Source organism: Phacochoerus africanus, chromosome 9 (genome assembly GCF_016906955.1).
Source record: "Phacochoerus africanus isolate WHEZ1 chromosome 9, ROS_Pafr_v1, whole genome shotgun sequence".
In the NCBI taxonomy this organism is placed as follows: Eukaryota; Metazoa; Chordata; class Mammalia; order Artiodactyla; family Suidae; genus Phacochoerus; species Phacochoerus africanus.
The window spans coordinates 34927451-34954951 of NC_062552.1; the positions used below are offsets into that span (position 1 = coordinate 34927451).

A 27501-nucleotide genomic window follows, 5' to 3' on the forward strand; every position below is an offset into this window, starting at 1 on the left:
CCAGGGAAACTCAGGACATCTTCTTAAAGTATATCCAACAAGACTACCCGTAGGGCTAGTGAGAGGAGTAAGGGAAAGAGGAATCGGGAGTGAGTCCTGGGTCTGGCTTGAGCAGCTGTGTGGATCTGGGATCATTTACTGAAATGGGAAGATTAGGAGATGAGCTGGCATAGGTGTCAGGAGGATTAAGAGTTCTGTTTTGAACGTGTTACAGTTGAGATTCCTGTTAGCCAATCTGCTTGGAGGTGCTTGTCAAGTAGACAGTCGGGATAGAAGTTTGGAGTTGGAAGGAAGAACTTGTAGATGGAAGAATGAATTCCAGAGGCTTCAACATTTAGATTATGCTTGAAGGCTTGGGTCTAGATGAGATTACTTCAAGGAGGGAACATAAAGGGGGACGTGCAGGAGAGCCGAGTTCTACGGTGGGTTTTACTTTTTGCTTTTTTATTTTTTTGGCCACCGTGTGCAGTGGCTTGATGTGGAAATCTCAGTTCCCAGACCAGGGATTGGACCCAGGCTGCTCCAGTGAAAGCACCAAGTCCTGACAGTTAGACCACCAGGGAGCTCCCCGTGGTGGCTTTTATTAGAAGGGAAGCCAGCGAAGGATTCTAAGGAGCAGCAACCAGTGAGGTGGGAGGAAAATCAGGAGCGTGCTAATGCAGAAGACAGGAGTGAAGCTCTTTGGGAAAGAAAGGGGTTAGAGTGAGGGGTTGGATTTGGCCACTTGAGCTCTGACAGGTTTCACTGATCCTTTAAGGTTCAGAGAACAGTCTCTTTTTAATTGAACTATAGTTGATTTAAAGTAGTGTATTAGTTTCAGGTATACAGCAGAGTTACTCAACTATATACGTATTCTTTTCCATTACAGGTTATTATAAGGTGTTGACTGTACTTCCCAGTGCTACACAGTAAATCCTAGTGGTGTGTGTGTGTTAATCCCATACTCCTGATCTGTCCCTCCTCCCACCTTTCCCCTTGGGGAACCATGAATTTGTTTTCTGTGTCTGTGAGTCTGTTTCTGCTGTGTACGTAGATTCGTTTGTATTGTTTTTTTAAGATTCCACGTATTAGTGATATCCTAAAGTATGTATCTTTCTCTGACTTAATTTAGTATGATACTCCGTAGGTGCACCCATGTTGCTGCAAATGGCAATATTTCTTCCTTTTTATGGCTGTGTCGTATTTGTATGTGTACACTTATATATATGTACACACCACATCTTCTTAAACCCGTTACTGGTTGATGGACACTTGGGCTGTTTGCATGTCTTAGCTGTGTAAATAGTGTTGCTGTGAACATTGGGGAGCATGTATCTTTTCAAATTTGTGAAAAACACAGTCTGTTTGTAACTACTCAGTGAACTGTGCACTTTTCTAACCATAGGGAGTGTGTGATAAGTTACAGAAGCAACGTCTTTGCTTTCATGAAATCTTGTCAGGAAAAAAAGTTAAATGAAAAAAATTACACAAATGACCCTATAATTATAATTGTGACTGGTGAATGAAGGAAAAGTCCAGGGTGCCATGAAAGCATGTGCTGGGGTCCTTGGCCTAGTCCAAGGGGTGCAGGACGATGGTCCTGAGGAAGAGCCGTTGCAACTGAGGCCTTAAGCAAGAATTGAGTCAACTCATTGTGAAAGAGTGTGGTTATCACAGGCGACAGTGTGTGGAGTCACTCTGGCTGCCGTGAGGATGGATTCTATGTGGACCACCACCGAGAGGAGGCTGTTGTAGTAGTAGCCTTGGCACGAGATACTGGTGGCTTTGACTAGGTGGTGGCCGTGTGAATGGAAAGAAGAGGAAGGATTTGATTTTTGGAAACAGGATCCACAGGACTTGGTAGTTGAATGTGAAGAAAGAGGATGATACCTGTGGTGACTCCAGGGTTGTGCCACAAGCACTGGCTGCATGGTGGCCCCGCTCTCCTAGATGGGGGACCCTTAAGGGGAAGCTCTGCAGGGAAGTAGTAGCAGGTGTTCCGTTCTGGACATCTCAAGTTTGAGGGCCTGTGCCAGGTAGATGATTGGATACTGTGGCATGAAGCTCCAGAGGGAGGTCTGGGGTAGAGAGAGATTTCAGACGAGTTAGTGTATCTGGTTAGAACTTTAAACCTTGAGTGAATGCATTTGGGACAGAAAGAGGGTCAGCACTGCATAGTCCTCATAGTTAAAGGGCGGGAGGTGAGGAGCTGCCAGAGAAAGAGAAGGAGCACAAGGCAAGCCGTATGTCTCAGAGCCCATGGGCAATTGGCCCTTCCAGGTTTGTCACTGAGAACTGAAAAGGGCTCCGTGGGATTCTGAAATGTTTAGATTCCATTTGTGGGGCTTTTAAATACACAGACTGGAGGGACTGTCTGGTGAAATCCTCATATCTGAGCCTCTTTACCACCCACTTCCCAAGTTAAGTGGGATTGGTTCTGAGGTCAGCTCCTCTTGCTCATCCAGATAGGAAGTCTCTGGAATTTTGAAGTGGGCTGCCTGTTCAATGGAGGGTTTTAACTATGTATAGTTTATAGTCTGACTTCAAATTTGAATTCCTGTCTGCAGCTAAAACATTCCTCTGCCACTGAATAAGCCTCTTTCCCTGCAGGGGAGGTGTGCTTAACTAGCTATGGACACTGAGCATCAGGAAGCTTGCTTCTCTGGCCTTCCCTCCACCTGCATCCCCATCCCACCCTCCTCCCCTGAGACACACAACATGGGCGGCAGATGCCGTGGGACCCGTGACCTTAAAGCTCAAATTTGTGAAAATAGAGACAAGTATGCTTATATTCTTGAGGTCCTCAAAATGAGTTATCGCGGTGAAAACAAAAAGCATGTAGAGAGACTTTTTGTTCTTTAAAGAAGCACATAAAACAAGTGCACGTGATGCTGGCCCAGTTCAGGTGAAAACAGAGGGTTTGCAGAGAGGGTTTCCATCCATTCCTTTCTCGCTCATCCTTTTATGCCGGCTCCCAGCCCGACAGTCTCTGGGAACAGACACGGGCTTTTTAGCACGCGGTCAGTACGTGACCAAACTTGGAAATGCACATGCTCTGCTGTGCTTATGAGAGAGGCTTGCAGAATCCTCAACCATACCTGTGAAGGAGCCCCCCACAGGAGCAAAGAAGGTGTTCTCTGCTGTCCTTGGGAAGTTTCTATGTCCCTTTCATGGGGTCCCTAACCACTGAATACTTTCCAGGCTGCCCTGTGTAGTCTTCATATATTTAAATCAAGTTTCTCTAAAATTTGCATATCTTCAACAGAAATCTCTATAGAGCTTGTCACTTACCGTGCATCTGTAGTCTGCACAGAGGTTTGTGGAGAGGGGCAGACGGAACGAGTACATCATTTGTTCAGAGGAAGATTTCCACATACCTTTTCCTTTGTCAGTAGCAGTTTCTCAGAGAAGACGGTAACCAGTGTCTGGACGGAGTGGTAAAAAGGGAGGAGCAGAAAGAAGGCCATGTGGGTACGGGGGAGGCAGGGGCTTCTAGCTGTGAAGCCAGGTGAGTTAGTTGTACTGTGTAAGGTGAGCAGGGAGGTAACAGTATCCTGGTAACAGCCAGCCTTCCTTGGGTCAAGGTTTCAGCTGCTCCAGCCTTGAATGCCCGTAACACCCCTCCTTACAGGGGACACACCCCAAAGTCTGAAAGGCTAAACAGCTTCCAGCAGCCACATATCTGTCAAAGCAGTACAGCTGGAACATGAATCTAGGCCTTGGGCTCCAAGGCACAAGCTCCTCACTGGATTATCCAGAACGAGAACTTGAGGTTCCCTTGAGGGATGTGCCATGGCAGCAGGGATGGGACTAAGCCAGAGGTTTCTCCCAACTCCGGTCTGTCATCTTTGTCTTCCCCCCGTGGCCCCAGCATGTGGATTGAAAGGCCTGCAGAAAAAAATAGTGCAAGTATTAAGCATCCCCCCCCCTTTTCTTTTTAGGGCCACACCTGAGGCATATGGAAGTTCCCAGGCTAGGGGTCAAATCAGAGTTGGAGCTGCCGGCCTGTGTCACAGCCACAGCAACACCTCATCTTCGACCTATACCACAGTTCATGGCAGTACCGGATTCTTAACCCATTGAGCGAGGCCAGGGATCAAACTCACATCCTCCTGGATACTGGTTGGGTTCCCACTGAGCCAGAATGGGAGCTCCAAGTATTCCTTTCCTTTTCAGGTGTTGTTCTGGAGAGAGACACGTTATCCCCCGCCAGCATTACCATTGGACATTCTAAGACTTGAGTGAACTGATTTTTGCCGGTTTAGTGTTCAGGGGGTGACAAAACAGGCCAGTTCTCTGCCAGGCTGGGCTGTGTGTCAGGAGCCTGCCAGCTGAGTTGCCCCCTTGGCAGTTCTTGGGTAGGATGGGTTCAGCACCCCCCCCCCCCTTTTTGCCTCTATTGCAGCTTTGGAGTTGGTTTTCTAGGAGACCTCTCTTTTTGAGAAGATAATCTTTTAAAGGACAAGGAAATGTTGAAAGAGAAGGCCATAAATCAGGAGCCTACTGAGAGGAGGAGAAGGTCACCCAAAACCCAGAAGTTTCCTGGGAGTACCCTACCGTTCCGCTGTCCCCCATCTCTCCCCCTCCCCCACCACGGTGCAGAAGGAGGCCAGGAGTGCAGGTCCCTCCTAGGGTTTTGGAATCCTAAATCCAGGTACCAAGAGGCTAATACTGCCTGCTTTCAGCTACTGAAATGAAATGCTGTTTGAAAAAGCAAGTCATTATTCCTATGGCAGAAATTGCCTTGAGCCGTTTTCTCTAGTTTTTAAATACATGTTCATCTCTAGATAAACCAGGCTAGCGTAATGTGAGCCTGCAGCCAGCCCCCTTCTCCTTGTGCACCAAGGGGTTACAGAGCTTGCTGAGGGGAGGGTTCTTGCAGGTTGGTGGGGATGGAGTTTCCTTCCTGATGCGGGGACCCTGCCCCCACCCCCACCCCATGGCAAAAATAGGTTCTTCTTGGTGGAGACAAGGATGAAGGGGCCGGTGAAAGGAGGAGATGTTCCTGGGACAGGGCAGACACCCCCCACGGAGGAGAGAGGTCAGAGTTTTTGCAGGCAGGGGGCTGAGGAGATGTGAGTGACCCTCAGTCCTGTGTGCTGACACACACACACACGCTGCCTGGACTTCATGAGGCTGGGCTGTGACGTGGCTCCTCACCGCGGGCACACGGCTGCCTCAGGAGCTCTCTGCACGGGAAGGCTTGGCTGTCTTTACTTCCTGTCACATTGCTTTTTGTTCTAGCATTTAGCTTGTATCTAACTGACATTTTGATTTTGGGGAAAACGAATGATTGCTTCCACTGTAGATCTGTCTGGCATGGTTTAGTTGTTTTTATGAAATTATTGAGTACCTTGGGCCCTTCTAAATGGCAGGGTCTCCTTGCCTTTGGAAAACAGGCTGATACCTGCTTGGTGGTTCACTGCGGCTTTGGCTCCAGCTCCCTGTCCATCCACCCATTCTCTCCCCTGGCCCAGCCCAGCACTGTCAGCCAACCCAGTGAGCCAGGACCCGGTTCTGTTTCTTGGAAGCGTGGTGCTTCTCCCTCCCCCTGCAAAGCCAGGCATGGAGGAGAATGTAAAGCAGCCGCATTCCATTCCCGAAACACCTGCAGCTGCTTTGCCTGCACCACGGGCCTGATGAAATAAAATGCATTAAGATCCTCTAATGCATTTCTGTGCTACAAATTCTGCCTTGGGCACTGGGTCAGCGGATGTGGTGTAATCTAGGGATTGCTGCTGGTGGGAGTATAAATGGCTAATGCCTTCCAACAAGCTTTCCTGTAGCCACCTGCTGTTCCCAACGTGTACTTACAAATGAGCTATGAGGTCCGTTAGCTGTCCTGAGCTTTAAGAAACCTTTATGTTGCTGGAAAAATGTGATTCTTTATTTCTGACGAGCTTGCCTGGTCATTTCAGACACATGGGTCGGGTGTATTTGTTGTTTATGTTTGAAATAGACTCTGTAGCAAGTGGTGCCTCTTGATGAGTTGAGATTTGGAGAGTTTGTTACCTGGGGTTTCTCAGGAAGCTTTGGGAGGCCTGGGTAGGCTGGGTTTGCTTTTGAATAGAAATGTCAGGGCGCAGTCTCTGAATCTCCTGCCTGGGCCCCGCTGCTGGTGGCAGGTGGAGGACAGGCGAGTCTGTGCAGACCACACAGCACCCCAAGATCATTTCACAGTGTCTTTGGTCCCCAAGGCTTGTCAGTATTTCTAGGTTCTGATTGAACCTTTGACAATTTGAAATTCAAATGGCAAGAAGGCGTAAGACATTTTTTGTGAGTGGGGTATAAAGGCCCCCTAGCAGCTGGAGCTGAGGCTTCACTAAAATGGCTGCTTTGGGAGACCCCCTCCCCCGCCCCCGCCAAGTGAGGGGGTCAGCAAGACTGAATTTTGGCATCATTTTCTTTGTAGGAAATTCCATGGCCTGGAGGCCCAGGGCTTCAGCACCCCTTCTATTCAGCTACCTCCCCGCCCATGTGGCCTGTGGTTGGGGTAACTGTGGAGGGAAGGGAACTGGCAGGAGAGGCTGGAAATTGGGAATCAGGCTCAGCTGCCCTCAGGGCCCTGCCTCCCAGCCCTGCTGAGAGATAGAGGCCCTGGGGGTTCCTCTGGGCAGTGATTGCTGTGGAGTTTTGAAAACAAATGAGTAAAACAGGAAATGTTGTTACAATTTCCATCTCACTTAGAGCCAGGTCTTGGGTGTTATGTCATCTTTGCTTAGTGATGGCACTTGTCAGACTGTTCTCAGTCCTGGTGTTTAGTGTCAAAACACCCACACCCTCTCTCTGTGTAAGCAGAGGTGAGGTTTAGCTGCAGGTGATTGTGTCTGAATGAAGGGAGGACTTTGAGATGTTAGCTTTAAAAGCTGGAGTTTGAGTCCCACCAGATGGGTGTTTTTAGAAAGCCACACACCAGACCTTTATGGGTCTTGGAAAAATGAGACTCAGATCCATTATTCTGCTAAGAATGTTTTTTAGAGCCATCGGATGTTGTGTGTCCTCAGGTCTGTGTGACACACGGCTCGTTGGGGCCATGGGCTCCAGCTCTACGTCAGGTGGCCTGGGTCCAGTGTGCTCGTTTTTGCACGTGAGAGGATGCCATCAAGCTGCCTGTCCTCTCGCAAGAACCCCGGCCTCTCTCTGTGCGAGAGCAAGCTGAATGTGCGTTGGCATTTCTCATTCATGTGGGATCCTTCCAGGACAGAGGGTGGTCTAGATAGGTCTTGAATTGTACCTTTTGCCATAATCTTGTGTCTCTGATAGAGATAGGGAGGCCCTGCTCTGCCCCATTTCTTGCGTCTGTGGCCACAGGGCCCTGGGAAGAACTGCACGTGGGTTCTGCCACTGGTTGTCTGGGCAGGTGTCCTCTTTGTCCTGCCCGGGGCGTAGCGGCGAGACCTTGCAGCGCAGCTGGCGGGGCAGGGTCGGGGCTGGGTCCTCCTCTCCTCTCCCCACACCCAGGGTGGCCTGTCAGGGGCCAGGCGGCGGCTGGTGGAGGGGCCTGGAAGGTGGGCGATGGGACAGTGCCTGGGCTGCTGTCTCTTGTGTCCTTCCTTTTTAACCAAGGCTCATCCTGAATTGCTCTTCAGTGCCATCCAGGAAAGCAATACCCACACAAGTCGTTGAGTGGTTTGTGCACATTTACTGAAAACAACTCCACAGCCTTATAACAGAGCTCTGCCGCTTCCTCCTAGGCCAGTATTTCGTGGAAGACCAGTGATGGGGCTTCCCGGAGTCTGGGCAGCAGTTGTGTGCCCTGCGGGGAGGAGCTGAGGTTATACCATGTTTGATAGTTATAGGCTAGTCTTTCTTCAAAAAGTTTGCCTTGGGTGTTTTCTTCTCTTTTAGGGGGTTGGCAACCTTGTAATTGTATTCTACTACTCATCCCTCTGAAACACTATGTGTATGGCTGTCATGAGCAAAAGTATATTGAAATTGTTTTTAAAATGACATGATGCTGAACTACGGGGCCAAAGGAGGGCGTAGATATGCATTGTACATGTGAATGAGTGGGTTTAGTAATGATATATAACCTTAAAATCTGGAAAAAAGAATTGCATGATACCTGGGTGGTAACTCCAAGCTGATGTCACAGCTCAGCGGACCAGCTCAGTGTCCTCAGTGTTTCTTGCCTTCTGGACACAGCCTCGGCTGGCCCTCTCTGGAAAGGCCCCCCACTTGGTTTCTAATGAACGGTGTGAGGAAGTGTGCATGCTGGCCTAGCCAAGGCGGAAGCTCTACATCCCCTGCTGCTTTAAAACTGTGTCCATCACTGAAATGAGAATAGTCTTTTTCCCAGAGGCTTGGACTCACCTCTCTCCACATGCCTCACTTGGTCTTCAGAATCCAGAGTAGTTTAACGTTTGTGACACGTGAGTGGTGGGTACCAAGAAAACAGGGTAACCGTTCTCCCCACCCACCAGTCACACCTCCCTCTCCTGTATTCAGAACAGCCCACCCCACCACTGACACCCAAATGCATTTAGCCAATTGGCTGCTGTCAGTAGATGATACCTGCTCAGCATCTGGGACAAGTTCCAGCATGTAACTTCCTCTTAGTGAGTGGTCCTGACAGGAGAGGGAATTGAGCTGAATTTATGCCGTCTAATAACCTCAGTGCAGCAACTTGGGAAGTTAGCCTTCCAGAATTTCCCCCAGACTTTTCCCCAGTGAATTACAGTGTCATCTATTCTCATTTTTACCAGCACTGCTCCCCAAATTTACCTGCAATTAAGTGGTTTTCACCTTTCAAAAATCAAAGCCAAGTGTCAAGATGTGTCTGACAGAGGTACACAGGACTTGAATAGAGAAATAAGGTGTTTTGGGCTGAATGGAGAACACTTGGCTGGGTAGAGAGGCTGTCCAGGAGTTCCTTTGGCTGTCAGGCCTAGTGTCCTTTTCCAGACAGCGCCTAGGGCTCTGTAGTCCATCCAGGTTGGCCATGCTCTGGTGCTGGCGAGGGCACACTAAAGCCGATTGTGAGGGGCGTGGTGAGGGCGAGACTGAAGCCTCTCCCCTCCACGCATCTGCCTTTGACTAATGAGGTGTTAGGCTGAACCAGGGCTGAGTCAATTTCAGGGCTAATCCATTTCCTGCTACTTTTATTCAGCCAGCACCATTTATCAGAAGCAGCGGAACACCTCTGAGACCCTCTTCTGCATCATCCTGGTATCTTGAAGGAAGTGAAGGGTAGCAGGGGTCCTCCCACCCCTTATTGTAGATGCTGAAGCTGTAGAAATATGTCAGGACTTGGTGGCAGAAATGTCTCCACACACTTCCTGCTGCCACACAGCTGGTGCCCCCACCACAGCCCCCCGCCCCCAACCTGGCAGCAGATTCTCCCCGACCAGGTGGGCTTTGCTCCAGAGAGATGATTGTGCTGGTTAGATGCAGGATGCATATTGAGGCCATCCCCCCTTCTGCTGTGAAATCCTTTAGGAGAAATACAACTAGTATCCAATATCTTCAAGTAATGAACTTATCAGTAAATATAACACACGAGCTCATTAATCTTAACTTTGCTTTTGGGCCAAGTGGGAGCTCAGCTTCTCAGGAGACAAAAATTTCATCTCTGCTCCTTTTCTTAAAGCCAATCCCAATTTAGAGTCAAACATATTGCCCTGCTCTCCCTGGGAAGCAGTTAATAATGTGTTTTTTCAAGCAATGGATGGTCCAGGCTCGGCCTGGTTGCTCAGGCCCCTGGGCCATGTGCACGTATCCTGCTCCGCTTGAGCTCAGGCATCAGCAGGGCTGAGTGTCAGCTGAGAAATGTTCTCTGGGTGAAGTTGATCTTAAAAGTTAAGGCTTTTGAAATTGTCCATCATGGCTACTCTTTGCTTCACTTTCTGTCGCTCTTCTCAGATCACTGCCTCTGTTCCTCTTTGAACAGAACCGAGGATGGGGAGATGATCAAGCAGAGCTTGCAGGGGCAGCTGCCCACTCAGTCTGGCTGCTTGGGGTCTGGGCATAGAGGAGTATCTTAGAAGAGATGCTGTTTGGCTTGGAGGATTAAGCCCTGCACCAGCTTAGCGGTGCTGCTGTGGGGCGCAGTGCATGGGGAGGGGGGTTCAGGAAAGGATCTCATTCATTACAGGTGGGTCCCGAGGACCTGATCCAGGCCCCCAGGACCTGGAGGTGTGACGGGATGATGGTGAGGAGCCAGCCCAGATCTCCTGCCCTCTTCCCTGAAAGAAAGAGCCAGACAGACCCAGGGAACATGGGACATCTACCCCCACACCCACAGCCTTCCTAGGAGTGGACCAGAAGGGGAGAGGGGACGACACCTGAGGGCCTCCTCGTTTCCACCTAGAAGGGCTTCATCTCTAGTCTCCCGGCTCTGCCCGCCTCTCCTCCACCCTTTAGTCTGCAGCCCCAGTGTCCCCTTGGACTTCTCTGCTCCACAGAGGCCAGCCCTGTGGCCACCTCCACGCCCAGGAGAGGCGGGCAGGCTTTCTGGCCACCAGGCGGAGTTGGAAGCATCAGGCTCCTCTGAGGTGCTGATTGGAGTTCAGCATTTCTGCTCTTTCCTCTCTTCCTGTGTTACACCTTTTCTAGCAGGGGTCACTTGCAGTGATCCGCTTGCCTTTGAGAGTCCTGTTCGTATGTGGGCTTCCATCTGATCACACCCACCGTTCCCCCAAGCCCCGGGGACACAGGAGGTAGAATGGGATTTACGCCCAGTCATTGCTGCTCCCTCTCTGCCTCCTAGTAGGTGGGTGGGCTGTGGTGGGTACTGGGGCTTGCCGGGGTCGGCAGCTCTGTGCTCTCCCTCCTGCGTCGGGGCCGGCAGGGAAGGGCCTTGGAGCCCCCTCGTTTCCCAGGGAGGCGCTGCCACGGTCGCCTTCACGGCCCAGGTGGAAGAGGCAGACGTGGCCCTTGCACGTTCTGAGGACGTCATTGGACTTAACGTGAATGAAGGTGCTGGCTCTCCTGTTAAAGGGGTGACTCTGTAATAGACTCCAGCAGCCGGAGCCCCTGCCGTGACCACCCTCCACCCAGCTCTCTGGTCCCCAGGGAGAGCCGGGCTCTGGGCACGTGGAGGCCACCCTAACGATCTGTCCTCTCTTTCTCCCGCTGCTGCAGGTTACGTGTTCTGTATGTTACATCGCCTCCCCGAGCAGCACGACTGTACGTTTGACCACATGGGCCGTGGCCGAGAGGAAGCCATCATGAAAATGGTGAAACTGGACCGGAAAGTGGGGCGCTCTTGCCAGCGCATCGGGGAGGGGTGCTCCTGAAGGCCGGCTCAGCCGCCACGTGACGCTGTTCTTAGTTCACTAATGTTAGCCTTATTTAGGACAAAGTCAGCCAGACACCTTGTACTGGGCACGCGTCAGACTACAGCCAGTCCGTTTCCTTTCCGTAGCCAGCCATCCTGGTACTGTAGTTTAGGGGTTGATGGTGGTTGAAATTGATTTCTGGCTGGTTACTAAGGTGCCTGCTAGCCATTGTATAAAATTAAAACATGAAGAATATTTTTTTTTGAGCATGGCTAGTGGATTTAAAACAACACATACCTGTCACTGCTGGAGTCAAACTTATAAAAAGCCTTAAGCGGAAAGTGTTCCCGATGGAGACTCTGAGTCAATAGAGGAGGAGAAGCTGGTGTTCAAGTCCCCACGACGCACGTGGCTTCGCCGGAAACTCTGGTTAGTGTTCGGCCTTCACCTCTTCACTGTCCTTAGTCCCAGTAGCCAGGATACCTGGTGGCCACGGGAGGCTGCTGAGATTGGCCCTGAGACTGGGCTGGGCGGTGGCCTCACTCTCCCACTGAGCAGGAAATGGGGGTGGGGGCAGGTTCTTAAGAAAATTTTTTACCTGACTTGCTACACAAAGCTCTCTCATCACACAAGAAGAGAAACAGTAACCTCACTTTGAAAATTAGCTCCACTCAAGAGTAGCCCACGAATGACACCCACCTTTTCTGCACAGGACCCCTGGTCCTAAGGAGCAACCGGGGCTGCCCCCTGAACCCGGTTTGCCATTTGCCGAGTGCAGGGATCTGGCAGTTGATCAAATAAGGCTAATCGCAGCACAGCGACTGTGGCCTACAGACCGGCCTCTGCAGCTGGATTTCTGTAATGGGAGTTTTGTTAAAAGATGCTTCATAGCCGACAGGAATCAACAGAGGTGCTGGGGAACCTTCCAGCAGGAGCCCGCTCACCCGCTGCAGGGCTGGGAGGGTGACGCGTTGGCCTCACCTCCTATGTCTGCGTGGCTGTAGTCCCGGCACAGCTCTCTGTGTCTGCCCCCGCTCCGGTTTGGTGAGGGAGGCAGCGTACGTCACAGGGACGGAGGTTGATCTGTCTGGACAGCGGTTTGTGGCCGTGGCCCAGCTCGAGAAGGACTTTTGCTCAGGTGGCTGGGGTTGGGGCAGGGGATGTCACTCGGCGTCGCCTCTTCTGGGGCCGAGAGGAGTTGAGCAGCACAGTAGCTCTGGCAGGTGGGGTGGGCGGAGGCGGGCCTGTTTGCCCGGGTTAGGAAATCATCGCCTTGTCTGAGCCCCATCTGACCCGGGCCAACGAGGGTCAGCGGCTCCTGCAGAGGCTACACACAGGCTACTGGAATAGTTTAACCCAGCAACCTTCCCCTTTATACCACAACAAATGTTCCTTCAACTCTGCCTGCAAAATAAGTTGATACCTACAACTACACATTTTTGGTCTGAAGATACTAAACTAGGAACCTATGCTTTTCCCAACCTCCTCTCCCTCCCACCCCCACCAGAGTGGAATCCGCTGCAGAATCTCCAGCCTTAATTCTTGCTTCAGGACCCAGACCGGTGTCTTGCTCTAGGGCAGCCAAGGGCAGAGGGGCCAGGTCTGCCCGTGTTTACCACTGTTGTCAAGCCACGGCCCTCTGGCCAGTACCTGGCCATCCTCAGTGAGGTGGCCCGCCTCACCCCCCGCCCCAAGCTCCCATCACGAAGAGGCTACCAGGCGCCCTTCCGGCTGCCCCTCCTCAGGCCCTGCCGCTGCTGCGCCCAGGCAGCCTCGGGAAGCAGGCTCTCTGGGGAGCCCGGCCGCACCCAGGGCTGGCGGCCCGTCCACTTCCTGACGGTAGAGCTGGGGGGGGTGGGGGGAGGGTTTGTTCCCCTGCAGTATCTGTTCTGTGAAGTTTGTTAAATGTAAGGAAAGCTTAAATTCTTGTATCTTTAAAAGAGAAAATCTTATTTAACCCTTTTGTGTTCTAGATTTACTTACACACATAGCCTAGAGCTCAGTTTTAGTTTTAACATTGTGAAAATATTAAAAGAATCTTGTAACTTTATTCTTTTTTCTCCTGCTGAAAAAAATTAAACCAATCCTATGAAAGTTTGGATTTCTCTGTTTCGCCGGTTTTCCTGAGTGCCACCTGGATGACCAGACAAATGGTAACAAGGTCTCCCTGACCAGAGCTTGAACGAGATGGAGGCTCGTGTGGGCCTTGTCTGGTACGCGGGAGGCGGGGGCGCACAGGGGCCTTTGCACTGTTGTGAACACACCGTTTGTGTAGTTACTCACCTAGGCAGCTGTGCACAATGAAGCTGCATCCTATCCATGAATTAACATGTATTTCCGAACAGCAGCGAAGCTTCTATAGAGTTTCAGACAAAGTCCCCCTTTACAGATGACTCAGGAGAGCAGTTCCCACCCCCCACCCAGCACGGCCCCACCCTCCCATCCAGGGCGCAAGGCCCTCACCAACCTTTGCAGACCCAGAAACCCACAGAGGCGGCCTGCCTTCTTGGGTGAATCAGGCGAGGCAGCATTGGTGAGCGGCGCGATGGGCGTGCCAAGCCCCTGGCACCCCGAGGCGCCCCGCCCTCCCCACCCTCCCCCCGGAGCTGAGCCCTCACCCTCACCCTCTGACTCTTGCAGGCGCAGGGGCAGTGGTGGCCTCAGACCTTGGTGCTGGGAGAGCCAGACAGGAGATTCTTGGCTGTTCCTTAGAGCAGGCTCTGCCTCTTGGGTCCCTTCTGGAGTGGCGCTCTGAGGGAGCGGGCCCGGGGAGCTGGGTTCCGTCCTGGTTTCCTGAGGCCTGAGCTGCTGGGCTGGTCAGCGGTTCCATGCTCCCTTCCATCCTTACCCACAAGCTGCTCTGGGTCTGGGGCTACTGAAGGGGACCCATTGCCTGGAGCAGGTCTCAGAGAGAGAACTAGAAGCTGGGAGTAAACCAGGAGCCTGGAGGGAGGTGGGGTCTCCCTGTCCCCCACGAGGGGCATGGCGACCTCAGATGGGTCAGTCCTGTCTATCCCATCACTGCTCAGGTGCCCTCCCCATCCTGAGCCAGAACCCCCCCCCCCGGAGGGGGGGCTCACATGGCTTGAGGAGGCCACCTGGAGACAGCCAGGCTGCAATAGTGTCATCAGGACATCCACGGAAACCCAGGGCCCAGGGCCCAGATCCCACCCCAAAGGCCTCTCACGTCTGCCTGCTGGCTCTGAAAGGGGTTCTTCAGCTGTCCCAGCTGCAGTGACAGACAAGAGGAGACAATGATGGGGGCAGCCACCTCCTCCCGCTCTGGACTCAGGACTATAAATACTCAGGTTGCAAACGGTAAATGCTCGAGACATTTATCATAAATTACAGGAGGGTGACTGTGCGTCTTTAGGGCATGAGGCCTCTGGGGGAGTATCTGAGTTCCTGACTGACTCGGTGGGGTCGGGGGCCCCTTTCAGAGTCTGCCTTCTGGCTGGGAGAGGACAGGGTGTTGGGAAGGAGGGACGTCGGGCCAAGGCCCATCCGGATGGTCAGGCACAGAGGCGGCTGGTGACCGGGTCCAGTTCAGGGAGTGACAGCCAAAAGAAAGGGAGGCACCCTTGCCCCTCTGCCAGGTTAGTCAGTGAGCATTATTACTTTAACTTTTTAAAAGAGGACAGTGATTTTCTAACGTGTCAAATGTGTCGGGGGGCTCGCACCCTGCAACGGTCCAGCAGGAAGTCCTACCTGAAGGGACGGGGGGTGTCTGGTGGGAGAACTGCAGTCCCTGGGCAATGGCTTCACCTGCGGAGGTAGGTCAGCTCTTGCAGCCAGTCCGATGGAAACCCATAGAATCACATCTCTCTCCTCTCTCTCCACCCTGCACCAGGGCAAGGCTGGGGTGTGTCGGAAGCTGATTTATCCACCAACCAAACACTCTCCCCACCATTTCCATTCATTTTCTGCAAAATGCCAGGGCTTCAGAACGCTGCCCAGTAACCAGGTAGGACCAGGTCAGGTCAGCTTCCAGGAGGAGAAACGGTGCATCCTGCACCTCCCTCCCCCTCCTCCAGAAACCTCTGAGCAAACACTAGGCCCCAGGACGACTTCTAATTTAATATTAGAATAATAAAAACCAGGGTAGCACAGAACCACGAACTGCAATTTTAAATTCCTAGGGCCACTAATGAGCACTGAACTCCTGCTGGAGCTGCTGTCAGGGCAAACATGGAGAATCGATGGCCGCAACCACAAAAATAAATGGAGTGTAGCCTGCACCATTGCGGCCACAGTCATCGGCTGCCCAGCTGCCGCCCTGACCACCTCGGCAGCACCCAGAGGAGTCGGCCACCCACATGGAAGGCAGGAGTGAAATGATAGCACGGGGTCGGGGGAGATCACTAATGAGGAAAAACTCTTAGAAGGAGACATTTTCTTTTCCTGTTTTGACACCTTTCTCTGTCCAAAGGGAGGCTCTTAATTGAAGCCGCGAGATGGGGAACGCACCCTTTATTACCAAATGGCCTCAGCACACAGGATGCTCTGCTTTTTATCGCAGATTAGACCTTCCTTTTTAACTCTGTGGCTCTAGAAAGGCTAAATGATTACCATTTTGTTATCTTTTAAATTAAAGAAAGGTGAAGTTGACTGGGTCGGCACTGCCTGCGCAGCACTTTGACAACCAGGACGACAGCACAACTGCTGAGCAATTTTTTGCACAATTCAGAGGCTATTGGGGGAGCGGGAAGGAATCAGTCTAACACACACATCCCACTCTTACTGAAAATAATTTTCCCAATTCTTCTAGGAATAAAACAATTCCTAAGATTAAAAAAGTGGGAGTTCCCATTGTGCAGTGGTTAACGAATCTGACTAGGAACCATGAGGTTGTGGGTTCAATCCCTGGCCTTGCTCAGGGGGTTAAGGATCCGGCGTTGCCATGAGCTGTGGTGTAGGTTGCAGACGCGGCTTGGATCCCGCGTTGCTGTGGCTCTGGCGTAGGCCGGTGGCTACAGCTCCAATTTGACCCCTAGCCTGGGAACCTCCATATGCCACAGGAGCGGCCCAAGAAATGGCAAAAAGACCAAAAAAAAAAAAGCGATTTAAAGAGCAATTGAGAAGAGTCCCACGTCCATTTGGGCTCATGGTTCTAACTAAAATCTGAAGGAAAACGGGAAAAACGCTGAGGCTATGGGAAAGCAAGTGTGTATGTGGTGGGTGCGTGTGCGGTGTCACACTTCTGTTTCAAGTTCAAAGTGCAGGGCAGCAAACCCTGCCTCTAAGTCTGCCTCTCGGCTGGGGGGCCCGCCTGCCCAGCACATTCCGTGCATCCCAACCAGCCCTCCAAGAAGCTGCCAGAAAGTGACTTTGGAGGCTTCCCCCAAAAGCCTGGGAGAAGTTTGCTTTTTACTCTCCTGCAAAATCTGATCTAAAATTAAGGGCAGGAGATTCTGCAGTGTTCTCCTCTTGACCTGGGTAGAGATTACAAAGGTGCTTTGCAATAAAGGGCCAGAAGCCATAAGCACTCCTCTGTCTACTTCCCCTGACCATGGGGGGCCGGCCACAGACCTCATCTGCCTCCCTCTGAGCTCGGCCAAGCCTCCTTCCTAGCTCCCCACACTCCCAGCAGAATCAGCCTCCACCCTTTGGGGTCCGGGGTCCTGGGAGCTGTGTGCGGCCAACCTCACCATCCACACTGCCGTTGGCTCTATTGGTCTCTCCAGGTTTCAGCCCAGCTGGCTCCTGGGTGGGGGTGGGGTGGGGAGTCATCTGCACGACTGGCCAGGGCTCTGGAGAAGGCCAGCCACCTGGAGACTTTTCCTTGGCTGCCACTCATCCCTTGTTCCTTGGTGACATGGACCTCCCCTTGGGCATGTCTGGTGTGTCACCCTCAGCTGGCATCTCTAGGCCCCTGGGCCAGGTGTACAGAAAGAGCCCTCTTGCTCCCCAGACCAGAAGTTCACCAAGGAAGGCAGAGCCCTTGCCTGGAAATGGGAGGCTGACCAGAGCAGCGGGTTTGCTGAGCTTCGTCAGCATCTGCTGGGGTCCAGAGGGGACTTCGTCAGCATCATCTGGGGTCCAGACCTTCAGGAGCCCAGGCTGGGTGCAGGGCGACGCTGCAGCTGCAGGCAGGGATGCAGCCACACTGCGTCACAGAGAGCCTGCCTCCATCCCCTGCTGTCATCAGCACTGCCTCGTCTTCCCCTTCCTTCCCTTTATCTGAGAGAAGTGACATCTGAGATGCTGGGGCGGCGGTTGGGGGCACCAGCTACATTCTCTCAAGACAGACCTCAGGGCAGAGACCTGGAAGGAGCAAAGATGAAAGAATTCGTGGGGGAGGAGGTGAGGGGACAAGCCACTGGCCAGGGAGGCACAGCCCAGCACCCCGTGCCTGGGAGGAGAACGGTGCTGCTGCGGCAGTGGATCGGGAGGGTCCGGAGCGGGGAGGTTGGGTCCCCTCTTCCAGACCTTCCACCAGCGCACCAGCCCCCACCCCCACTGCCCCAGGTCAGCAGTGCCGCCTCCAAGCCGGGACTTCAAAGTTTGAAAAGCGGCCCTTGACTAGACGGTATCCTTACCTCTCCTGTTCCCCCAGTGGCAGTGAGGGCACAGGTGAAGGCGGTGCTGAGTGGACAGGAATTCTTGGTTCTAATGGGTGATTGGGAGCTGGACGCTGACGGAGCCACAGAGTGCAGCCAGCCCCCCGCCGAGAGTGGATGGCACCGCCATTTATCACAGGAGCCGCCCTTGTGTTATGAAGAGCTGGCCCCCTCAGGGTCCTGCTCACCCCGCACAAGGGGACAGAGACAGAGGTCAGAGCTGAGGGCGCTGGAAGCTGCCCTCCCCGCTAACTCTGCAGTTTGATGCTACCTGACTCCTCCAATACTGATCACTCACAGCCATGTCCCACCAGGAGGATCAGCTGACCATCGGCTCTTTGCACACCCGGGACCAATGGGTCCTTCAGACGGCAGGTCCTCCAAGCCCGGTGTGCAAAGGACCTGCCCGCGCCGGCCAGCAGCCACCGAGAACTCTGGGCATGAGCAAAAGCGGACACAACCTGATCACCTTACACAGGGCGTTAGCCCTAGAATGGAAATTACTAAGACACAGAGCCAGACAAGCTGCAACTGTCAGATGCAATCGTTTCAATGAGGATTAAGAGGGAAGCTGCTTAGAGCCATTCCCCCCCACCCCCCCAATCCCAGGCTGACTAGTACGGTCTGGGGGAAAAACAGCAACCACCGATCAGTGACGACCCTGCTGGAAGGGCAGGACTGCTGCCTCCGCTGGACTCTGCTCACCTGCGGCAGTTCAAGGACAGGTTCAGCCCAACCGGAAGTTAGTAAACATTTATCTACACTTACTTCTGAACATGACATTAGCAGGTGGCATAATCGCTATTTCCTTGTCAGCCTCTCAAGCTTAAAGGCTGGATGCATTTCAGGAATGACAGGTTAATAACTTAGCAATTCGAGTGATTATTAACTCCAGTGTCCACAGATTGATTTGCTCATTGTGTATTTTGTTGAACTTCCTCAAAGGATTTTCCTTGTCAGACCAGGTGCCATGATGAGCTGCATCTGGGCCTCATTTAGGAGCCGTGCACGATGTCCCTCAGCTCTACCCCACGCGCAACCGCTCAGAACTAAGGAAGGAAAATTACAGCGTCAAAAGGGATTAAAACAAGTGATTTGCTGTTTGAGCCTTTCAAAGAGATCTGGAACACCTATGATTCAGCAAATGGAGAATAACTAAAAGAAATAAAAATCTTTTGTTGCCAGGGCGATGTGTTCCAGAAATGTAAACACTCCACGGAAACCCATTTCCTAAGGCGCCTCCAGGTGATAGAGGCCTAGCGTGTTCTCCGCGTCCCCGGGTTCCCGCGCCACTGCTTATTCCCGCTGCAGCTTCCCCTGCGCCCCGTGCAGGGTGAGCCGAGGGCGGGACGGTGCTAACGGTGGACTCTGTGAGGACTGAAGACCCACTCTCTTCCCCGGAGACCAGTCTGATGCGAACAAACTGAGAACAAAGCAGCCCCTTTGTGTCCTCGGGAGGAAAGCTGTCCTGTGTCCCTGTGTGCAGCCAGGTCTGCTCCTCACAGGGGCGGGAGGGGAGGGGAGAACATTCTGCAAAGACCCCTGCTCAGGGTGGGGGGTTCCTGTGCCACCTGCGCCCACCCGAGGCACTCTGCGTGTGCGCCTCCTTTATCGGTGCTGCCGGTTCGGGGAGCGCGAGGGGGCGCCTGGGCTGGCGGGCAGAGCGTTGCCACTGGGGGCCTGCAGGGCGTGGGGGTCGAGCTGATGACTGGCCGGACTGGTGTCCCCGGTCCCCAGCTCCTCGCTGTTCTCCTCCTTCTGGCTGCTCTGCTGCTCAGGACACTCAAAGTGGACACAGTGGAAAACCTGGTGAGAGAAACGAAGGAACCAGTGAGGGGTGGCCGTGCTGACCCTGGAGCTGCCACAGTCGGGTCACTGTCCCCTCAGCTCTGGGGGTCGCCCCAAGGGACTTAGAGCAGGTTCTCCCCGTCTCCTGCCCCCGGCACAAAAGGTTAGAAGCTAGAAGGTTGTAAACTCGTCTTGATCAGGACAAAAGTGAGTGGCCTGATGTCTGAGATACAGGCGGTACAACGTGGGTTCCTGTGAAGCGTCCCCACCCGGATTTTTCCATTTGGCCCAGGAACTTTTCTTTCTTTTTTGATTTATTAATTAAGCAATTCTTACATTTGGCAGTTGGGTTAAAAGTCAGCAGGGGCTGACGGTGGTGATGGCTGCATGACTCTGAAACACTAACCCCCCCACCCCTGAATTGGAGGCTTTAAATGGGTGATGTGTACCACGTGTGAGTTATTCCTCAATAAAGTTATCTTCTAAAAACAGCTAGCGGACCGTTACCCCAGGGAGGACCCAGGCTTATCTCCAAGGGTCCAGAGAGCTGGTCCTGTGCATAAAAATCTTCTGGGCAGCAGGCTGGGGGGACCTGGGCCAGCCAGGAACAAACACCCTTACAGAGGAGTCGGCCTTCCCTCAGGACAGTGAGTCACTCTGGAAGCACCACTGAGCTCAGCACCACAGAGCTCGGCAAGCAGGGCGTGCTGGGCCCTGGCCCTAAGGACACGGCACGGCTGGGGAGGGGGTCCTGGGGGTTCGGGCTGCTGGAGCACAGAGGAGGGAGTTAGGGGTGCCCACCTGTGCTGCCGCCCAGTGTGCACATGGAAATCCCTCTCCACTGTCTGGCAAGCGAGTCTTTCTGGGGCCCCAGCTCGCCGGTGCCCGCCCTGAGCCCTGTGAGAACAGTCACCTCCCCGTGGTGCTGGCCTTCAGTCTGGCACACACAGATCTCCTTCCAGGGAGCACACTGGCAACTGTAAGGGAATTGATCCCCAGATCCTCAAATTCCGTATTTTCTAAAACTGCCAGAGAACGTGGCTATTCACACACCCATCCCCACCTCCCAGAAGGAGCGCACAGGGTACACGCTGGGCACACAGGCCCCCCTCGAGTGACACAAAGCCCTGGGTGGGGACGCAGCTCCTGAGTCATGGGCCCTGGTGCCTCCTGGCCCCGCGAGGGTTAAGCTTGGCCTGAGAAGCTCTGAATTCAGAGCTGAACTGTACACGTGACTCATGTAATTCTCTTAAATCTAACTGGAATTTTTCCAGAATTATGAAAACATTTTCAAGATACACTGGTTAAAACCCATGAATCAAAATTTTCCACGATTACTCTCAGGTTTGGGGTGCTGTATTCAATAAGTTGGTTAAAATCTATTTCAGCAAATCATGTCATCAAATATGTATTCCTAACAATGAGCTCTAATCTTCCACCTTCTGAAATGTTTTATTTTTATCTCATATTAACAAAAATAATTGTATTTAACCTTATAAAGAAATGATTTACTTCTCAACCTTAAAATCATAAGAGTTCCCGTCATGACTCAGTGGTTAATGAATCCAACTAGGAACCATGAGGTTGTGGGTTCCATCCCTGGCCTTGCTCAGTGGGTTAAGGATCCGGTGTAGCTATGAGGTGTGGGTCACAGACGCAGCTTGGATCCGGTGTTGCTGTGACTGTGGTGTAGGTCGGCAGCTACAGCTCCAATTGGACCCCTGGCCTGGGAACCTCCATATGCTGCGGAAGCAGCCCTAGCAAAGGCAAAAAGACAAAAAAAAAAAATCTTAAGGCCCCCCACCTCCCCGAATTAGCAGGCAGGACTTGGAGAGAAGGCAAGGACACTGCAGGGTTAAAGGCGTTCCAAGCAAGGGGAACAACGCAGGTGAAGACCTCGGGGAGGAAAGAGCCCAGCGGTGTCCGAGAAAACCTGAGCACCGAACCGTGGGAGGAGGGCAGAGCAGGTGGCGGGGCTGGCGAGGGCCTGGAGCAGACCCTCCACGACCTGCTCAGCCCGGGAGTAAGGACTGGGTGCGTCCCACAGGGTCGGGTCTGTCCTTCAGACCCCACAACAGAGGTCCTGCCTCCGGAGCACGGCTGCAGCTGATGTGCGGCCCTGGTGTTTGGGCAGCTTCGCCGGCAGTGAGGGGCAGGGGGCCTGGGGAGGGTGGACGCTGAGGGGGGGAGTCATCAGCCAGGGGTCAACAGTGTCGTTTTCCGCCGGGGGTGGAGGCCGAGAGAGGAGGATGGTCCACGGGTGTTTAAAGAGAAAAACATACTGGCCCCGGTTACCTGGTGGCAGTGAAGGACAAGGGAGGGGCCCTGGCTTCGGGCTGAGATGAGCTGGTGCAGGAGCTGGAGCGCGGGCAGCGGTGGATCCCGGAGAGGCCGAGGCCAAGATGAGCGAGGGCGGCAGCAGGGAGCAGACAGAGGCCTCAGCTGGGACGGGACTGGGGCTGAGAGCCAGCTCCTGAGGGGCCTGGCGGCACAAACTGGTGTGCCTGGCCAGACACATGGCAGGGACTGAGGCTGGGGACCAGGAGGCAGAGGACAAGCTGCCAGAACCACAGCGTCTTGAACAACCACCTGGTAGGGCCCAGGCTCTGCTACCGGTGCTGCCGTACCCCAGGGCTTCCTCCCCGGGGCTCCGGGCTTCTCCTAAGGCAGCCAAGGCCCCCGGTCAACAGGCGAGATGACGGACTGAGGCTCCAGTGCAAGCACGTAACCGGTGTGCAGTGCTGCGCCTGGGCAGGACTGGGTGCTTGAGGCCTGTGCGGACAGTGTGAAAGGCCAGGGCCGGGCCCCCAGCTCTGGTCACCCAGTGCTCCCAGGAGAACTCAACCCTCAGGTCCCCTTGGGTTGTGCTCAGCCTTTTCTTCCGAGGGGCCTGCTGCCTGCAGAGGAGCCGGTGAACTTTAGATCTGCCCAGGCTCCCGAGTCCTGGCTCAGGGCCCGTCGCAGAGGATGAGGCGCCACTGGCCCGGGAGTGGAGAGGACGCAGGCAGAGCTGGACACTTCCCTGCAGGAGGCTGCAGGGGGCTGGGGGCCAGGGGCTGCCCCTGCATCCTCCTGGGAGCTCCACGGCCTCTACCCAGAGCACACGCACCATGCACGCCTCACACTGCGCACACGGCACACATGCACCGAACATGCACACACATGCACCCGTCTTCTGTGGCATCAGGTTCAGAGGAGAAGACAAGTGTAATATCAACTGTGAAATTATGCTTAAAGAATAAATTCCGTGCTTACCTTCCTGCATCGCTATTTTTTCCATATTCCCACTCCAGTTCATTTATCTACCACTGTTTCAAATTTCACATTTCAAACTCTAATATAAAGACTAAGCGACCACGCGTCTTGTGGGCTCCTCTCCACACGGGCAGGGCCGTCCTCCCTCAGAGGGAACTGATTCCTCTCTTCAGGCTCAGGCCCTCGCGGCTTCCGGGGCCTCCTGGTGGCAGCTGCCCTGGGTCAGCCCCGTCTCTCCTTTGCTTTTGGTATCAAACCTCCCCCTTAGGGCCGTCTGCGGGGCCTGCCTGTCAAGGTTTAAAGACGGTCTGGGCCCTGGGCTTCAGCCCGAGCTGGGCGGGGTCCCATCTGAGAAGCCTCTTCTCAGGAGCAGCTGTGAATCTCCTCTCCTGCACCAGCCCCGCATCCTTCCGGCATCTAGACGAGCCCATATTCTGGGGGTCTTTCACTCTGTGAGCACCCACTTTCCGAGCAGGGCAGGGGGCTGTGGAGCCGTGGGCAGGCAGCTGGGGCAACCCCCAGAACGCACCCGACCCACGCGCAGTGGGCCCTTTCCCTCGGGCTTCCTGGAGGCGAACAAACACCCTTCCCTTGCTCAGTCTGACCCAGGGTCACCCTCGTCCCAAGGCCCGTGTCCCCATCCCCCCCGAACCTGCTGCATTTCACTGCACCTGCACCTTAGGACATGAGCTCGTCCTCGCCCTGTCCTGCTCCCTGTCCATGTCGCTGCAGCTGCTGCTCAGGCCGGGGCTGCCGCCGAGCCCTCGGCTGACCCGCGCCGTCCTCCTCCGAACCACCTTTCCCGGGCTCCCCGCTTCGCAGGCGTGTTTCTCTCCTTGTGCATTTGTGAGCCCTGCTTGACTCCTCTAACTCCTAGGCCAGCCTGTGAGGTTCCGGGGCACCTCCAGCCCCAAGGCCCAGCCCCCCCTCCCGCGCCTCTGTCCTGAGCATGGGACCATGGGAACCTGAGTCAAGGACCAAGGCCCGGCCATCCTTTCTCCCGCTCAGGGCCTTATGCGAGAACAAACCAACCACAAAGACTCTGGGGTGGGAGTTCCTGTTGTGGCTCACTGGGTTAAGAAACCCAACTAGTATCCATGAGGATGTGGGTTTGATCCCTGGCCTTGCTCAGTAGGTTAAGGATTCAGCATTGCCATGAGCTGTGGTGCCTGCACCTCCCACCCCCATCACCATCCTAGGCCCCTTCCATGTGCACCCACTGCAAACGGGCAGCCTGAGAGGAGCCTGTGGGAGGTCCTGACGGGCGGAAAGTGAGGCTGCGGGGAACTGGCTCCTCCTCTGGTGGCCAAGTGGTCAGGGCTGACCCTGCGGCGGTGACGGGGAAGAGGCTGGGACACCTCTGCCTCTCTCCCTCATAGACACGGGAGGAGTCGCCCCTGCCATGCCGTGCCACGTGGAAAGGTGTCACGGGTCCGGCGCGCACAGCCAGGGCCCGAGTTTCTCTTGGCTCTGAAGCTTGTGTGATTCCATTTCTTTCCTCCAAACCTTCCCGAGACTGGAAGAGAAGGAGGCACACCGGCCAGAGGTGCACCACTGATTTATGCAAGGCCCTGTCCCGGGCGCATCACTTTCCCTCCCCCCTTGGGCAATCATGCATCCCGTTAGCCTGCTTGATTGCCGCGCTCACAAAGGGGCACCTTTGCTGAACCGGCTTCGGTGGCGCTTCCAGATCTGTTCCCCGAGAGGTGCCGGCTGATTTGGGATGCAGTCGTGTGTATGCATGTGACACAGCCTTAGTCACCACCCGCGTGTCCTTGTTCGTAGCTGGCTGTTGTCACTGAGCCTTTCCTCTCTGGGAGCCGTAATTCTCAACATGTGTGAGGTGGTCCAGGGTGGACCCAGGGAAGGATGTCCACAGATGTGCTGGCCCCTTCACGGTGACCAGACTGACGCCTCGGCTGGCTGCTGCCAGCAGCCTTAGTCCATTCGAGGGACTCGCCCACCACTGTCTGTTCAGCATCTTCGAGGCTGTTATAGGCTGAGAAGCCTCTGCTAATTTTCTGCTGAGTTGGCTTAGGGGTCCATCATGAACTACGGCCGAAACCAGGAAAATTTAATAAATGTTGGTCAACGGCTCTACCTCACCTCCTGCTTTCTCCTGAGCGATTTTCACAGGCTGCTTTCTCACACCAACCCACATAAAGAGGGTTTCTGAGCCGAGCTTTCAACTTATATTTACGAGGTGACGTATCTTGGTCAAACAGAAACCTACCTCTCAATGATATCAACCCTTAAGTCAGACACTGAGATGCAGCTTCTGAATCCCATGCCACCCTGAAGCCGTGGCCAGCGTGGCGGCTTCACGCAGGTGCAGCTCCACATTAGCTGGCCTGGCGATGTGACAATGAACATCTTCCTAACACTCCTCTCAGGAACAGAGTCCCAAGTCCCTTAGACTGTAGAGAGTCTTATTTGTGTTCCTTTAAAACAGAAGACCAAGTGTCTCCAACAAAACATTGCTCTTTAAAACCAAAGGTCCACATACATACATCCGAACAGCTCAAAACATGGTTTTAAGGATCCCATTTCAAAGGGAGACACTTCCAGTCTGTGAACAGTTTCTCAGCATTGACAGGGTACCCCAACAGTTCTGTACAAGTATTTATTACTGCCAGGTACGAGAGCAGGTCTCTTGGTGACACTGTTTATCTACTGCAATTTTTTTTTTAAACTTTCCAATGTCACTCTGCCAACTTCACATAGGCCAAGGCGCTGGGAAGACCACTGATTGGAAGCTTCTGGAAAAAAGCCTTTCCAAACATATCACTCCAGGAAGCTTTGGAGCCCCTGACTGCTGTTTTTCATGGATGCACACCCCAGGGTTCTGGGGGGAGTGAGTCACTCTCTCAATTAACTTGGTGCTGGGGTGGTAGAGGTATCTTTTTATTGTTAAAAAACTCAAAACGAAAAAAGCAGAAATGTCCTAGTTTCCAGGTAGAGCCTGGCAGATGTGGCCTTTCCAGGGTCCCACTCTCCAGCCAACGCCCAGGCAGCTCCGTGCTTCACTGGGAGGTGTGTGTCTGCTTTGTCCCCAGGTCCAGCTGCAGGGACCTCAGGCCTGACTCGTCACCTCTGGCCCAGCCATGGGATGTGGCTGGACACTCTCACCAGCTGGTGTCCCGTCCCTCTCCCCGCCTGGCGAGTCCCAGGCTTCACGCGCTCCAGCCAGGTGTCTGGTGCAGAGTGGCTGCTGCCGCACAACAGGCAGAAGCTGGTGGTGTGTTTGGAGGAATGACGTGCTCACTGTCATGTCGCTTTTCCTCTCTTCTTCCAACAAAATCTTCCCCAATCGATACTTAAGTATAAGGATGCCCGTAAAAGATCTTCTTTTACAATTGTGCTGTAAGTTAAATGTTTTTCTGCTTTTTTTCTGTCTCACTGGGAATGAGCCTTTAAGATCAAGTTCACTCTCATTTTAAAGACAAGTGTCCTGAGAGCCAGGGAGGTGAAGTGACTTGCTGGGGGGCAGGGGCGGGGCGCAGTGGAGGCTGCCACCTGGGCCACGTTTGGCAAGGCCCCTCAAGAGTTCCTTTCTGGACCCTCTGCATCCCTTTCCTCCCAGCCTAATTCTCCTGAGGCACCCGGCCTTCATCATTACCTGCATGTGTAGTCCTTAAATCTATGTGTCTGTTTGGATGGCTCACTTTTAACCATCCCCCCATCCTGTATCCTCTTGCATCTAAATGCTTCCAGGCTTTCTCAAGCCATCACAGCCCCACTGTTCTCCAAGGTCATGGGGGTTACAGCCTTGCTGCCCTGGCCAGTCCTCCCTCATCCCTCAGAGATCCAGGCTGTCACAAGTGTTCCTGAGAGCTGGTTTCCTTCAGAACCCTGCACTAAAGCGCTGGCCTGGGTCTGATTAAGGGAGGGCTACTGTGTGCTGGACGCTGGGCTGGGTGCTGAGACATGAAGACCCCATGACACAGAGCTGCAGGTAGCAGGGGACATGGGCGAAGCCTCTGCCTGGACTATTATGCAAACACGCAGGTGCCAGGCTGGCCTTCCTGCCGGTGCCTCAGCCCTGCTGCTCCCGTGTGGACCTTCTCTCTGGTCCACACCCTGTCCTGCCACTGTAAACGCACCCCTGCCCTGCAAACATCACACAGGGCTTCCAGGCGCTGTCTGAAGCCGGGCTTAGTTTGGGTTGTTTCTATCCCTGAGCGGATTTCACTCGTGTTCATCCCTCCTCCATCACCACCACAAGCAACTGGGGATGCGGCCTCTCACTCTCGGGCAGAGTGGGGGAGCCTGAGGGTTGGGACCGGGTCTCGCTGAAGCAGAGGCCTGTCTGACCATCTGCTCTATGTCTCTCTGAGTCTCTGCCACTGGGATGTTTGCTTCAATGCTCGTGCTGACCAGCGGGAGTGCTAGTGGCCTAGGGAGCCAGCACGCGGCTGCTGTGAGGCGTGCTCTGGGCTTCGGCCCATCCTCTGCAGGGTCCCGTGGGGGGGGTCCTCGGGGTCCGAGGCCTGAGAGGACCTGAGGGGCGGGGCCTGGGAGACAGTCATCACCAGGCCAGAAACGGGCTGTTTTAAAAAACTCCTTCCTTCGGTTTTTTTCTTCTTCATCAGAGCCACATGTTGCTATGGGAACGGAGATGGCACTGGGAGCCCACAGCCACTCACCGGCCTGACAGAGCCTGTAAATAAATTCTGCCTCACTCCAGGTTCTGTGCTGAG

At 53.9% G+C, this 27501-nt stretch overlaps 2 protein-coding genes across 3 annotated transcripts in view; one reads left to right on the plus strand and one right to left on the minus strand.

Moving 5' to 3' along the window:
- ZFAND3 (zinc finger AN1-type containing 3) overlaps nt 1–11453 on the plus strand; it is a 338241-nt gene extending 326788 nt beyond the window's left edge. Inside the window, exon 7 of the mRNA XM_047794803.1 lies at nt 11062–11453. Within this exon, the coding sequence (XP_047650759.1) occupies nt 11062–11216 (155 nt within the window). The 3' untranslated portion in view covers nt 11217–11453. The remainder of the gene's footprint in view (nt 1–11061) is intronic.
- Nucleotides 11454–18663: 7210 nt separating this feature from the next.
- The window catches only part of BTBD9 (BTB domain containing 9), a 408373-nt gene continuing 399535 nt past the window's right edge, over nt 18664–27501 (minus strand). For both annotated transcript variants that reach the window (XM_047795006.1, XM_047795004.1), the window contains exon 11: nt 18664–19564. In XM_047795006.1, the coding sequence (XP_047650962.1) occupies nt 19367–19564 (198 nt within the window). In that variant the 3' untranslated portion in view covers nt 18664–19366. The remainder of the gene's footprint in view (nt 19565–27501) is intronic.